Genomic DNA, 13527 nt, shown 5'->3' with positions numbered 1-13527 from the left:
TTGTGCTTCAGAGACTGGCTGATGCCTCATCGGAATTAGGGGCATGGGACGGGAGGTCCCCACTGGTCCCCCTCTCAGCTGTTCTGCTCTTCGAGGCTCCCCTGAGCTGACCCAGGGCCTGTCTTAAGGAGCAGCATCAGGGCGTGGAGGCCAGGAGCGTGCAAGCCACCCAAATGGCCAAGATGAGTGTTATAAATTGCACAGCCTTCCCCCACCCTGCTTCAGGCAGAGCTTCTGACCGGCACACAGGGGCCTGACGCATCCCCTCTGAGAGGAGCAGCTGGAACAACCCTCCTCGAAGACCTGCCTCCTCCCACCCGGACCACTCCGACTGCCGTGTGGGCCTGACCAAGCACTTCTTCCAAAAGAGCATAGGCTCGAGAATGTGGAGGTTCCGGGCCTCAGCAACAAAGTCCTTCACTGCGTGTGGCTGCACCAGGGAGAGGAGAGGCGCGGCAGAGCCGCTGTGCATCCCAAGCAAGCTGCACGGGTGTGGTCATATGGGCACGTTTCCTGGGGCAGGGCTGCAGAGGCCGTACGGAGGCAGGAGAAGGCCCAGACACAAGGTGGATGGACTGGGCATCATCGTCTTGGCTGGGCAGAGTTCTCTAAAGTCACCATCACACCAGCCTTAGCCCTGAGGCAGGACAGTGGGTCTCTTTGGATGAGCTGAGCTCGGCTGCTGCTGTAGCTGGTGGCTCAGGCACTGACCGGGAGGCTCTTACCTGCAGCCCCTCTTACCCTTCTCTGTGGGGACCCCACTGTCTACACGTGGTGAGCTCAGGCAGGACTCTGGCCCATCCCCCCTTCCACCAGGTCTTCCTGAACTGCCTTCCTGGGCCCATTTCCACAGGCCTTTTGGGCAGGGAATGTGGGGGTTCCTTTAGTTCTAGCCCCACTTGCTAGGGATTCTAAAACAGGGTGTCCCAACCCCGCTTGCCTTGTCTCTCCCTCTCTCTGACACATGCACGCACACACACACACACACACACACACACATTCCTGTGGGCCCTGGTGTCTAAGGCCCAGTTCTAAGTCTGTCCCTAGGACCTGCCTCATAACCAGGCCCCACCTGAATCTGCGCCTGCCCTGCTTTGCAGAGAGCAGTTTGCCCTGTAGCCCCAGGACAGGCCTTACTCTGGACTTCTAGACACCTAGAAAGCCCTGCTCCTAGGACCCTGGCCTCTGGGGTCCACCCCCTCCTCATCACAGTCCTAGTAAAGGCCCTGCTTTCTGCCCCCAGCAGTGCTGAGGGCCCATCAACCCCAGCTCCTCTGGCACAGCCTCTGTGGTACTGGCCACGAATTCTGTATCCTGAACCCTGCTTGTGGGTGGTCCATGCATGGAGAAACCCCCAGTGCTGGCCTGCCCACTGGCCTGTGCCTCCCTGCCTCCCAGCCAAGCAGCAGCCACTGGGAGGCCCCCACTGGGCTCCAGCCATCAGGAACCTCAGCATCCGGGTCAATGTGGACTCCAGCTCCATTGACATTTGGGGCCCAGCAACCCTTAGCTGTGTGGGGCTGTCCTGGGCATTGTGGGATGTTTACTGACCCACTAGGTGCCCATAGCACCCCCTTGTCACAACTCACAGTGTCTCCAGAGCTTGCCCAGTGTCGTTTGGGGGAATCCTCCTCCCCCCGTTAAGAAACACTGCTCTGGATGGACAGCCTTGCGCTGGCTGTCATCTCCATCCGTCTCTGACTGTCTTCTGCCGTGCCCACGGGGCCTGAGGCCGTGTCTCCTCCTCGGATTTGGCTGCAGTGTCCACCTCACGTCCCTCTGTCCCCCAGACTCAGGGCTCCCATTGTCTCTCTGAGACCTGCAGTTGCTGCATTTCATGGGACCGTGCATGTAACGCTCCTAGCCCAGTGCCCGGCACACAGTCCGGAGCTGCTTCCGCTGTGGGGATAGCAGTGTTGGGCCTTCATCACCCAGTTTCGTCTGACTTTGCTCACAGTTGCCCGCAGCTCCACCCACAGTCTAGCAGGCCCAGGCGTGCTGGGTGGACCAACCTCTCTCCGTCCGACTCCCTCCCCCAGTGACTCACTCTCTCCTTCCATCCACAGCGTCTCTCTCCTCCAGCAATTAGGACACACAGCTGCCAGGCACCAGGGAGGAGCCACGCCTCCCACAGAGCCTGGCCTACCTGCCCCCGCCCTTCCCCCTTCTCTGCAGGGACCTGGCCGCTGGGCCACAGCTGTCTCTAAACAGGGCGATGGCTCCACGGCCTTTGTCCCCACAGGCTCCCAGACCAGCTGCTCACACTCTGGTGCCACACAGTGTGGGGCTGCCTCAAGGTGGCGGGGTTCTAGTGGCCCACGTGCCTTGGTGGGTTTGTGGGCTGGGTGGGCCCTGACCCCAGAACCCAGCTCACTGGGTCTATCCGAGCCTTGAAGTGCGCGTGAGGCATGGGGGCCTGCCTGTGCCCCACTCCCGCCCCTCCCTGTCCCACCCTTGGCACCTAGTGCCTGCCAGCGGGACGCAGCCCTGTCCGCCGTGTCCTCCATGAGTCCTGAGTCTTTCGTGAGCGGCGTGGTCCGCGCGCACCTGCGGGCACATGCGTGTGCGTGGGGCACGAGAGTCTTGTCTCGTTTCCGTGCTGTGTGGGCAGATGAAGGTTGGCCTGTTTTTACTCTCTCTGTGTTTCTCCTTGTCTTTTTTTTATTTCCTTCTCATCCTCATCGCACTCTGCCATCAACCCAAACTCTCATCTCTCAGATCAGCGAGAAGGTTGGTCCTTTTCACTTCTTATCCATCTACAGTTCGCCCATCGACGGGATGCTTCCATCCGTAGGGAACAGCGGGCTCGGTCAGCTCCTCAGGCCCCAGTCAGGCCTGCCCGCCCTTTGGGCTCTGCGCTCCACTGTTTGGGCGGCAGATGGGCAGGACCAGTGGTGGGTGGGCAGGCCCCCCTGCCCCGCATGTTTCTGCTGCTTGGGTCCCTGACACCCCACGTGTCTGCATGTCCCCTTAGCTGGGCTCCCCTGCTGGGGAGGTCAGGTGGGCATGGTGCATGGCACGAGACTGGGCCCTGCCTTTGTGCCCAGGCCAGGCCAGCTCTCTGCTCCAGGTGGAGCTCAGGAGTGGTTGTGAGAGCAGTAAGAGCTGTAGGGCTTTATGCATACCTGTGGGGCCTTCCACAGTCCCCCTCACCTAAAATCCACGTTTGTCCAAGCTCAGTCGAAACCACTGGGAAGATGAAGGGGAAAGGCTAATGGAGATGAGCTCACCCCTCAAGATCCTGCAGCACAGGGCAAAAGTCCTACAGAGTCTGCGCTGTCCTTGAGCCCCTCTCCCAGGCTGGATGGGCAACAGCCCTGCTCTGCCTACTGAGTTTAGGGTCTGGGGCGCTGGGTGGGTGGCACCATCTTGGCTCACTGAGGAAGTCTTCCCAGTGACTTGTCTTTTCCGTCTCCGACCAGATCCAAATGAGGGTCTTTGCACCTGCCCCAGGCCCTTGTCTCTGCCCGAGTCCCCCAGACAGCTGGCACTTCCTCAGTCCCATGCTGGGTGCTGGGCATTCAGAGCAGGAGCTCACACCTGACTGAATGGTCAACTGCCATTTAGGGAGGCCCACGTGGGAGCCTACAAGAGGCCCTGGCCCAGCTGCAGTTTGGGGAGCGCTTCTTAGAGACTCCACCAGCCCATTCCAGAGCAGTCTCACAACCCCAGGGCCAGGCCCCTACCTCCAGTCCTGGGACCAGCAGTAAGGGCTAGCGGTCCTTCCTGTGTCACATGGTCTGAGTGGTCAGAGGAGGTTCTCCTGTCTACTGGGCTTTGGGCTAAGCCCCAGGGAGCAGACCCAGGCCACCTGGTCCCCTGTTGCATTCTCTGCGGCTTGAGTTTCCTCTGCGAGGGAGGGAGAGGGAGCCAGTCGGGAGGAGGGCTGTGGCCTCGGCTCAGATATCAGCCCTGAGCATCCATCCATATGCACTCCTGAGCTCTGGGGCATTTCAGTTACACCATTTCGCTGACCGGGCAGATCTGCCAGGTCGGTTCAGAAAACAGTCATCAGCAGAGAGAGCCCAGCCTGCAGCCGCCTGCCCCTGTACCCCTTCCCCCACCCTCCTAGTCCCTTGTCCCTTCTTCTCCCCGTCCGTGGTCCCACCAAAAATAAGCATGTACACAAATATTTAATGGGAAGGCATAAATGAGTTTCTAAATATTCCGGGGGGATTTGCCCGGCTGGTAATTTGTTTGGCGCTGATAATTCCATCTTACATTTTTCCAGCTTTACTTAAAACTGTGTGCCGAGCGCGCCGGCATTTAATTACTGCTCTGAGGCAGCCACAAGGTTATTTATTAAAGAGTTATTTTATCTTGATACAGTGGATCCTGCCCCTTATCCCCTCCTGAATGCTGTGTTATATTTTCATCAGAGAAATTTCCGCGAGTGAATGCAGATCGCGGGGCTGCCTGCCCCCGCGGTTAGGCTGTCACCCCACTGAATGCTGATGCCTCCGGGTGCCATTCCGCCATGTCATAGAGGGTTGTCAGCCCCAATTATTAGACTTAAAAGTTACAGCTGGAATATAATCCAGCAATGGCAAGGCCCTGTTTTGGAAATTGTCTATAAAATGTCAGCTCTGAGGATGCACGGGGAACGGTAATAGACCGGCATTGTTGGAGCTCAAGATTAGACCCTAAGTGCATTTTTCCCCGGCTCTGGTTTTCCTTCCCTGCTGTTGCTTCTGTCAATAGACCGAGTCCCTGGCGAGTCCTGCCCCTTTGGGAGGCCTTGTGTCTGTGACAGCGGGAGGAGTGGCGGTGAGACTGTTGCAGGGAGACGCCAGCCACCCCTGGCTCTTGGGATGGGGGTGGACATCCAGGCAGGTCCCAGCTGCGGGCCCCCATGGGCACTCGGGGTCCCAGGAGGTAGTCTCTCGCCTCTCTTGCCCCCACCCTCCCTCTGTGTACCTACCCTGACCTCCCTCACACTGTGGGGAAGATGAGTCTGAGCTGTGGGAGACCGTGTCCAGGCTCCTCGTGTGTGGCTGTGTATCCCTGTGAAAGCATGAAGGGTGGCGCCCTGCCAGGGTGTGCCTTCCAGGAGTCCCTGGGCTTGAGGCCCTTGCGTGGTGCTAGGGATGACCCCAAGGGTCACATCTGACCTCTCACTCACCTTAGCCCCTGGGGTTCTCCCTTCCACCTGCATCTAGGAGGGGGAAAATTAAAAATAAAAACAAAACTCTTCTCAGTGTTAGTTCCCAAAGGGCCTCCGTTTCCTGGCAGTGGCACAGAAAACCCTGTCCTCCGGGACTATTTGAGGTAAAGCGCAGTCAGTTTCCTGCACTGCTTAGCTTGGGACCCAAGGTTTATTGGCCAAGGACCTACTTCCTTCCTTCTGGGGCTCTTTGTTCTTATGTCCAGGGACCTGATCAGGTCCCAAGATTCTGCCACTGACCACAGTCAAGCTTGCAGCTGTGACCTGACACAGGCTCAAGGCCCATCCTCATGTCAACTGGAAAGTGTCTTCTCCTGGCAGCCTCGGCTGACCCAGAAGCTTCTTCGTGGAGCCTCCTAGGTCTCTCTTTTCAGCCCTGTGAGCCGGGCCTCAAAGAGGCGTGAGCTTTTTCATCCCACAGACCTACTCTAGTACGTGTGTAAACTCGGGCACGTCCCCGAAGTGTCAGTCTTCAGTCCGTTCCCCCGTCTGTAACTGGGAGGTGCTAGCATCCACAGTGTGGAAACCTGCAGCACATAGGAGATTGCTCAAGAGTGGTTTCCTTCCCCCAACCCCATTTGGATGCCTGTGAACAAGGAGGAGATGGGGCAGCCACTGGCTGAGAGGAGAGTCTTCACTTAGTTAAGACTGCTGTGCCTTTCTGCTCGAGCCAGGGCTGTGCCTTCACCAGCAGGCCTGCCTCTCCTCCGTGGCCTGCCCCCCAGGCTCAGCGCCAGAGCCCAGGGAGTGCCTGCACCATGTACATGCCTCCCAGCCTCACCGTTGTGCCATTTGCGGGGAGTGCTCAAAGGAGGCTCTTTGTCGTGGCTTCTTCCTGCCAGCCATGTGCCCGGGATCCAGCTGTTCCCTGCCGCACAGCACTGCTCTACCTGTGATGTGCTGTTGTCATTCAGTGTACACTCCCAGCTTTAGGACAGATGACAGAAGCCCACTACTATCAGCTTAATCGCAACAAGGAAACTTTTGTCTTACAAAACTAAAAACGTAGAAGCAGATTTGGTGTCAGGCACGCCTGGATCCAGATATTTGAACGGTTTGGTTGGGCATTCGTCTAATAGTTTTCACAGCAGTCCGAAGGCTCTATCTCGTTAGCCAGATCTGGGTCATGTACCCCAAGAACCGAGAGTGGGGGCTGAGATGGTTCTCCTAAGAAGATGAGGATGCCGATTCTAGGGAGAGGCAGAACACTAGACACCCACGGGACACGCTGAGAGCCCAGAGAGCCTGGGGCACAGAGGAAAGTAGACCCAGCCCCTGGTGGTGGTCATGCCTGGCCCGCTGGGACACTGGCAGTGCTTTGGTTCTGTCTGGAGGCCTTGGAGTCGAGGCAGGGGCTGAGGAAGGTGTAGTCTGGGCTGAGGAGTCCTTTAAAACTCCATGCGGGAGATTTTAACATGGGGGTGATATGAGCAGATTTGGATTTGTGCCAGCTGTTTGTGGAGGGCCAGTTACGGGGTCGGGGGCCCAGAGGGTGACAGCAAGGCAGGAGGAGCCGAGGAGAACCTGGTACAGCAATCCAGGGAAGGATGGTGGCTTGGACTTCGGAGGTGGCGGTCACCTGTGGACTTGCAGAGAAATTAGAATTAGAAAGATATTTTAGGTGGTGCATTAGCAGGACCTGGTGATTTGCTGGATGTCTGGTCTGTGGGCTGCCACTTTGACCCCTGTGTAGCGAGGTCATAGGTTGGACCAGGTGGTGTCTGCAGTTACTTCGAGCTCTGATTCTGTGCTTTTGGGCCGTGCGAGCAGCAGTCTGGCACTTGTGGTGGAGGTGCTCTCAATGTAGCACCACGGGTCCTTCGCATGCCTGGGCTCTCCAGCAAGGGCCCTCAGAGACCCACGCTCTGAGTGGTCCCCTCTGGCCTCTTAGGCTCGCTGCCTGCCTTCTCCAGCCTCATGTGTAGGGGTGCCCAGGAAGGACACACCCCAGCCTCTGCCCACCAGCTGCATGCCCCGTCTGCATGCCAAGCATGCCTGCCCACGGCTAGGTCTTGCCTGCCTTCCCTCCCTCTGCATGTTCCAAAAGTCTGTGCCGAGCTTGTGACTTTGGCGGGGGGGTGGGGGGTCCAGGCTGCACCTTGAACTGAGAGGCTCAGAACAGCTTCTGACCCGGGGAGCCCAAGGCCGGAGGTCGTGGCCAGGCACAGCCACCCTCCCCCTTGAGATCCTCGTTCACTGGTGCTGAAGGCCATCTGCTTGGCACCCTCATCATGTTACTGCCATCGTCATGCCCATCCTGCCCGCGGACCACGTCCCTGGCCCGCCCCGAACCCAAAGCCCTGCCCAGTCCCTCCTGGAGGCCGCCCCTACTCCTGGGTTCTCAGGCTGTGCCTTGAGCATGGCTGAGGTCCCGGCAGGTGGTCGTGCCACTGCCCTCATCTCTTCCCCTGGGACCGTGGTCTGGGGGTGGAGGCAGCGGCTCGAGAGAGGGTGGCCGTGTCACTTCCGGGCTGACCCTCTGCCCTGCCCCAGTCATGCTCTGAGGACCCTCCACCCTGGGATGCCTGGATCTCTTTCACTAGTGCCCCAGCTAGCCCCTCTGGAGACCCCTGGGGGGTCAGGAGCAGGTAGGGGCGGGCACTGGAAGGCGAGCTGGGATGTGGCCCTGACAAAGCTTTGCAGTGAGTCCCTGTGTGACCCTGAGCCTCAGTTTCCTAGGCTGTAAAATGGGAGCTTGGTTGTGGAATCTCTCGTGTTCCAGACAGTCCCTGAGAGCAGGGTGGGAGGTGGTCAGCTGGGACCCAGGGACTCCGCCCCTCCTGTCTCTGAGGTGGGCTTGGCTCTGATGAGAGGGGCTTCCTGGATGAGGGGCCCCTGCCCTTGCATCCCCCCACGTGTCCTGCCCGGGCTGTGAGTGCCTCTCTCCCTCCTCCCGCAGTGCGCCGCGTGGCTCCTCGTTTCTCCATCCCTCCCAGCAGCCAGGAGGTGATGCCGGGCGGCAGCGTGAACCTGACGTGCGTCGCCGTGGGTGCACCCATGCCCTATGTGAAGTGGATGATGGGGGCCGAGGAGCTCACCAAGGAGGATGAGATGCCGGTCGGCCGCAACGTGCTGGAGCTCAGCAACGTGGTGCGCTCCGCCAACTACACCTGCGTGGCCATCTCCTCGCTGGGCATGATTGAGGCCACGGCCCAGGTCACCGTGAAAGGTGAGCGCCACTGGCGTGCCTGCCGTGGCCCGTGGCCTTCCCTATAGCAGGGGACACGGCAGGCGAGTGTGGCTGCCGGGGCACAGGCAGGGCTGAGGGTCGTTGCTCTCCTGGTGCCCGGCCTCGGGGTCCTCCTGGCCCTTAGTTGGTGGAGGGAGGGGGGATTTCTGTCAGAAATTATCTTAATCGTTATAGCTAACAAGTGTTGGGTCCCTGGGGGCAGACGCTGTGCTGGTTAGTAAGCAAAGATTATTTTGTTCAGGTGGTGTCACGCTTGGAGATAGGTGCTCTCATTGTCCCGATTTTATTTTTTAAGTTAGGAAACTGAGGTGCAGGGTCACACGGAGGTAAATGATGGAGCAGGGACTTGAACCCTGGGCGTCTGATTCCACCGCACACCACTCTAACCACTACATAGCACCAGGCCCTCGGCTTTGCCAGCCTTCTGGCAAGAAGGATGGGAAACAGTAGCCAAGGAGGGTGGGTTCTCCCCACCCGGAGCCCTGGGACAGGCACATGTAGAGCAGACTCCTTGGGGTGTCCTGCTTCTACTCTCCCTTCCAACACACCCCCCATTCTGCAGCTGGAATCATCTTTTTCAAAAGGTAAAAAAAAAGCAGGATCATGTTACCTCCTTTAAAGACAGGGAGAAACACCTTCCAGTGGCTTCCAGCTGCTTTTAGGATAAAGACCAGGATCCTCACTGCCGTGAACCGAGCAGGCTGATAGTCCTCAGTTTCGCCGTGCCCTCACCCCTCCCTTGCCATCGCTGGCTCCATCTCGCTCTCCAGGTCTCAGTTCTGTGAAGCCTTCCGCAATCACCCCATCCAGGAACACCCCTGGATTTTTCTCCATCTCAGCACCCTGCTTTCTGCTGTCCTTACCCATACCAGAACTCACTGATCGTTTCTCTCTTACGCTGGAGTGTAAACCCCACGAGAGCAGGGACGTGACTGTGTGACAGTGTGTCCTCAGCCCTAGCACAGTGCCTGGCACAGAGTCGGCACTCAGTATTATTTGTTGAGTGATTGGCTGTGGACCTGGGTCCTCACCTTCAGTTTGAGCCAAGCCACGTGGTCTGTGGGGCCAGTAGCCCGTCACTCTTTCTCAAATCCAGGGCCATTCCCTGAGGAAGTATCTTCCCTCTCCCAGCCCCTGTTACACATTCTTGCCAGTGGAGGAGCCCAGACATGCCGCCGAGGCAGAGATCTCTGCTCCCTAGCCTGTGTGCCTCCCATCTGCATGGGGCCCGGGCAGGCCCCCTCTGGGTCTGTTTGTTAGATGAGTCACCAGGGCTGATGTGAGGATCCAAGGAGTCCTAGAAGTGACTTGGGTAGACAGTGAATGACCCAAGGCCACCAGCCCCCAGTAAGTGAACTCAGAGGTCACCAAGGGCCTTCCAGGCCATTCTTCAGGGTGGGCTGTGGGGCTCAACCACACTCCGGTTGGATGATTCCCAAGGGCAGGGTTGGCTCCTGGGGTCATGACCTCAGGCAGCCCTGAGCTTTCCACTTTGTCCCCAGCTCTGCCGAAGCCTCCAATTGACCTTGTGGTGACAGAGACAACTGCCACCAGTGTCACCCTGACCTGGGACTCTGGGAACTCAGAGCCCATGTCCTACTACGGCATCCAGTACCGTCCAGCGGGTGCGGAGGGCCCCTTCCAGGAGGTGGACGGCGTGGCCACCACCCGCTACAGCATCGGCGGCCTCAGCCCCTTCTCGGAGTACGCCTTCCGCGTGCTGGCAGTGAACAGCATCGGGCGCGGGCCCCCCAGCGAGGCGGTGCGGGCGCGCACGGGGGAGCAGGCGCCTTCCAGCCCCCCGCGCCGCGTGCAGGCGCGAATGCTGAGCGCCAGCACCATGCTGGTGCAGTGGGAGCCGCCTGAGGAGCCCAACGGCCTGGTGCGGGGCTACCGTGTCTACTACACCCCCGACTCCCGCCGCCCCCTGAGCGCCTGGCACAAGCACAACACGGACGCCGGGCTCCTCACCACCGTGGGCAGCCTGCTGCCCGGCATCACCTACAGCCTGCGCGTGCTGGCCTTCACCGCCGTGGGTGACGGCCCCCCCAGCCCCACCATCCAGGTCAAGACACAGCAGGGAGGTAGGTGCTGGCTGGCCGGGCAGACCTGGGGTGGGCAGGGCTGGGCGGCGCCTCCTCCCTCAGCCACGAGCTTGCGGCCCGTGTCCGCCCACACAGCCACTGGGGAAGGCGGGGCGGGCATGGGGGTGAGACCCTGACTTCCCCTGCCTCCCTCCCCCGGGTGCCCCTGCCCTCGGGGTGACTGGCGAGGCTGACGGCGCCGGGCACGGGGTGTTGCAGTGCCCGCCCAGCCCGCGGACTTCCAGGCCGACGCGGACTCCGACACCAGGATCCAGCTCTCGTGGCTGCTGCCTCCGCAGGAGCGGATCATCAAGTACGAGCTGGTGTACTGGGCGGCGGAGGACGCGGGCCAGCAGGTGAGCGCTCAGCAGGGCCAGAGGCGGCAGGGCTCCCCGCCTGGTCCTTGGCGATCTGTGGTGGGCTCACCCAGGCAGGCTCTTCTCGATTTCTGTGGTTGTGTGGGCACAGCCCCTTGAGGCTCTGGGGCCCATGTGGCCTGTGCGGTTCTGTAGTCTTTGTCACCCCTGTGCCAGGGACAAAGGCCCTAGGTCTGTCCTGGGTCTCCTAGGCGCTGCGCTCACGTGGCTCCAGTAGAGCCCTAAAGTTCCCTGGGGCCACGTATCCCTGGTGTTCCCATGGCCATGTGGTCGATGAGGTGCCCTTGCGTGGTCCAGGTGGCCACGTGGCAGGGAGCCAGCCCTGCAGCCACGGTGGGTCCCCAGGGATCAGCTTCAGCCCATGTTGGGGGTGACCTCTGAGTGACCTTTTAGGTCAGGGCAGTCAGTGAGTGCTCCTTGCTCTTCCAGCAAAAGGTGACCTTCGACCCCACCTCCTCCTACACTGTAGAGGACCTGAAGCCCGACACCCTATACCGCTTCCAGCTGGCTGCCCGCTCTGAGATGGGGGTGGGCGTCTTCACCCCCACCATTGAGGCTCGCACAGCACAATCCAGTGAGTGTCTCCCGGGGCCACTGTCTTCTACGGCCGGGCGGGACACGGACACACACATACCCCTTCCCTTCGACCAGGTGGGTGGTCAGATCTGCTGGGCCCTGGGCTCAGTCTGGACCCCAAGTGAGGGACAGGTAAGTGCCCTCTAGTCTGCATCCAGGCGGCTGCTGCCCTCGCTGCTCCCTGCCCGACTCCTGCCCTCCCTCAGCCCCACCCCCACCCAGGTAAGTTCTATGTCTCTGATTCTTCTCCTCCTTCCACCCGCTCTGTGCTGGTCACACTAGCCCCCTGGGCCACCCTCAGTGGAGGGACCGCTGTGCTCACTGTGTCCCAGACCTGCTTTGGTGGGCGTCTTCCCTCCCCATATCCCCGCATCTCATCTCCCTGTTACCCATGTTCCTACCTCTTGCCCCCTCCATGAGAATCTGTGTGAGCCACGCAATCACACTGAGCCAGCTGCACACAGGACAGATGAGACCGTGTGACCCGCGTTGGGACTGTGTGGCCACCCGTGTGTTAGACTGTCCGTGAGGCCATGTGTGAGCCCACTTTGTGGCGTGGTGTGTTACTGTGTTCCTGCGTGAGTGAGACTCTGATGCCGTGAGTATGTGCACATTCGAGCAGCTAGCTGTGCAGCGCCTGAACGTGTGTGTCACCGTGATCGGGTCTGTGTGGCTGTTCTCAGGACTGGGATCCAGCGAGTGTGTCTCGGCGTGTCTGGGGTCTCTGCAGCTGTCCCAGTGACAGACCGTGAGCCCACAGGCTGTCTGGTCACGTGGCCACAGTGGGCCACTGTCTGTGAGGCTGTACGTGATAATGGGGCCATGCGTGTGTGGCTGGTTGGGATCATGGCGTTGAGACAGCACATGTGATGACGTGTGATGGTCTTCTGAGGCTGTCCATGTCACATGGGACTGTGTGAGCGTGCCATGTGTGACCCGACGTTCATAGAGTCATTCCATAAGCACCTGCCATGCTCCTGTTAGGGGCCCATGCACACTGCAGGGCCAGCAGCACAACCCTGACACAACCTCTGCCCAAAGGGGTCCTAGTCTAGTGGGGAAGACAGATATTAAACCCACAGTTATCCAAATGAGCTTTTAATTATATTTGTGTAAAGTGCTGCAGAGGAGATAGCGGAGAGATGATGTGACGGGAACCTCATCTGATTTGAGGGGTCGAGGAGGGCTTCCTTGGGTGACACAGAGGCCCCAGGCAGGGGGTCAGCAGGTGCAAAAGACCAAGAAGCAGGAAGGCACTTGGTTGTGGTCAGGGACGAGCAGCTGGCCAGTGTGGCTGGAGCAGCCTCCAGACCACAGCATTCAGGGCCTCGGGGACAGAGGACAAGGCAGGAGGGCTGCCTGCCTACCGCGTGCAAACGCACGGGCCAGCCCGACAGGACACCGGAGACCAGTGAAGAGGCTGTGCATAGTCGAGGCAAGAGACGGCGGCTCAGGTGAGGTGGTGGGGTGGATCTGAAAGCTGTCTGGGATGCCGCTGGCCAGACTTGGGGATGGGTTAGGTGTGGGGGACTGAGAGAGAGGGACACGTGGGGTGAAGCCTTGTACGTGGTGTGGAGACTTGGGAAGAGAGCGGTGCCGCTCCCGAGGACGGGAAACGGGACAGAAGCAGGCGCGAGGGGCGCACATGGTTCCAAGGCCCCCAAGCTCAGGATGCTGTGTGCCATCCAGGTGCTGATGCTTGGCCGGCTGCTGGAATCCAGGCCCGGGGCTGGAGGTGGACTGTGGGAAGGAGGACCAGAGACAGGAGAAAATCCGGGAGAGGGGAGTCTTGGAGGTTGGAAGGAGAGGGTTTCAAGAAGGAGACCAGATGCTGCTGCTGAGTGATCAGGGCCAGAGGGACGCAGGCGTGTCCTCTAGGTCTAGTAATGTGGAGGGGTGGACCTGGCATGAGGGGCCGAAGCTGACGGGAGTTCCACGAAGCGTGTATGAGAGGTGAGGAAGTAGAGACAGAGAGCTTAGCTGGGGGGAGGGGACACTGTAGCTGGTGCAGTCAGAGGGGGAAGCTCTGGGGCTGGGGCTGGGATGTGTCTTTTTTTTTTTTTTTTTTTGCCGTACGCGGGCCTCTCACTGTTGTGGCCCCTCCCGTTGCGGAGCACAGGCTCCGGCCGCGCAGGC

General features: G+C 59.9%; 1 protein-coding gene across 4 annotated transcripts in view; it reads left to right on the top strand.

The window, feature by feature from the left end:
• Positions 1-13527, top strand: part of PTPRF (protein tyrosine phosphatase receptor type F) — an 88939-nt gene that overhangs the window by 48522 nt on the left and 26890 nt on the right. For all 4 annotated transcript variants that reach the window (XM_055082500.1, XM_024125287.2, XM_055082503.1 and 1 more), the window contains exons 8-11: positions 8064-8333; positions 9857-10438; positions 10658-10794; positions 11245-11389. In XM_055082500.1, the coding sequence (XP_054938475.1) occupies positions 8064-8333; positions 9857-10438; positions 10658-10794; positions 11245-11389 (1134 nt within the window). The remainder of the gene's footprint in view (positions 1-8063; positions 8334-9856; positions 10439-10657; positions 10795-11244; positions 11390-13527) is intronic.

Source organism: Physeter macrocephalus, chromosome 3 (assembly GCF_002837175.3).
Source record: "Physeter macrocephalus isolate SW-GA chromosome 3, ASM283717v5, whole genome shotgun sequence".
Taxonomy (NCBI): domain Eukaryota; kingdom Metazoa; phylum Chordata; class Mammalia; order Artiodactyla; family Physeteridae; genus Physeter; species Physeter macrocephalus.
This window is presented reverse-complemented; position numbering and strand designations above follow the sequence as displayed.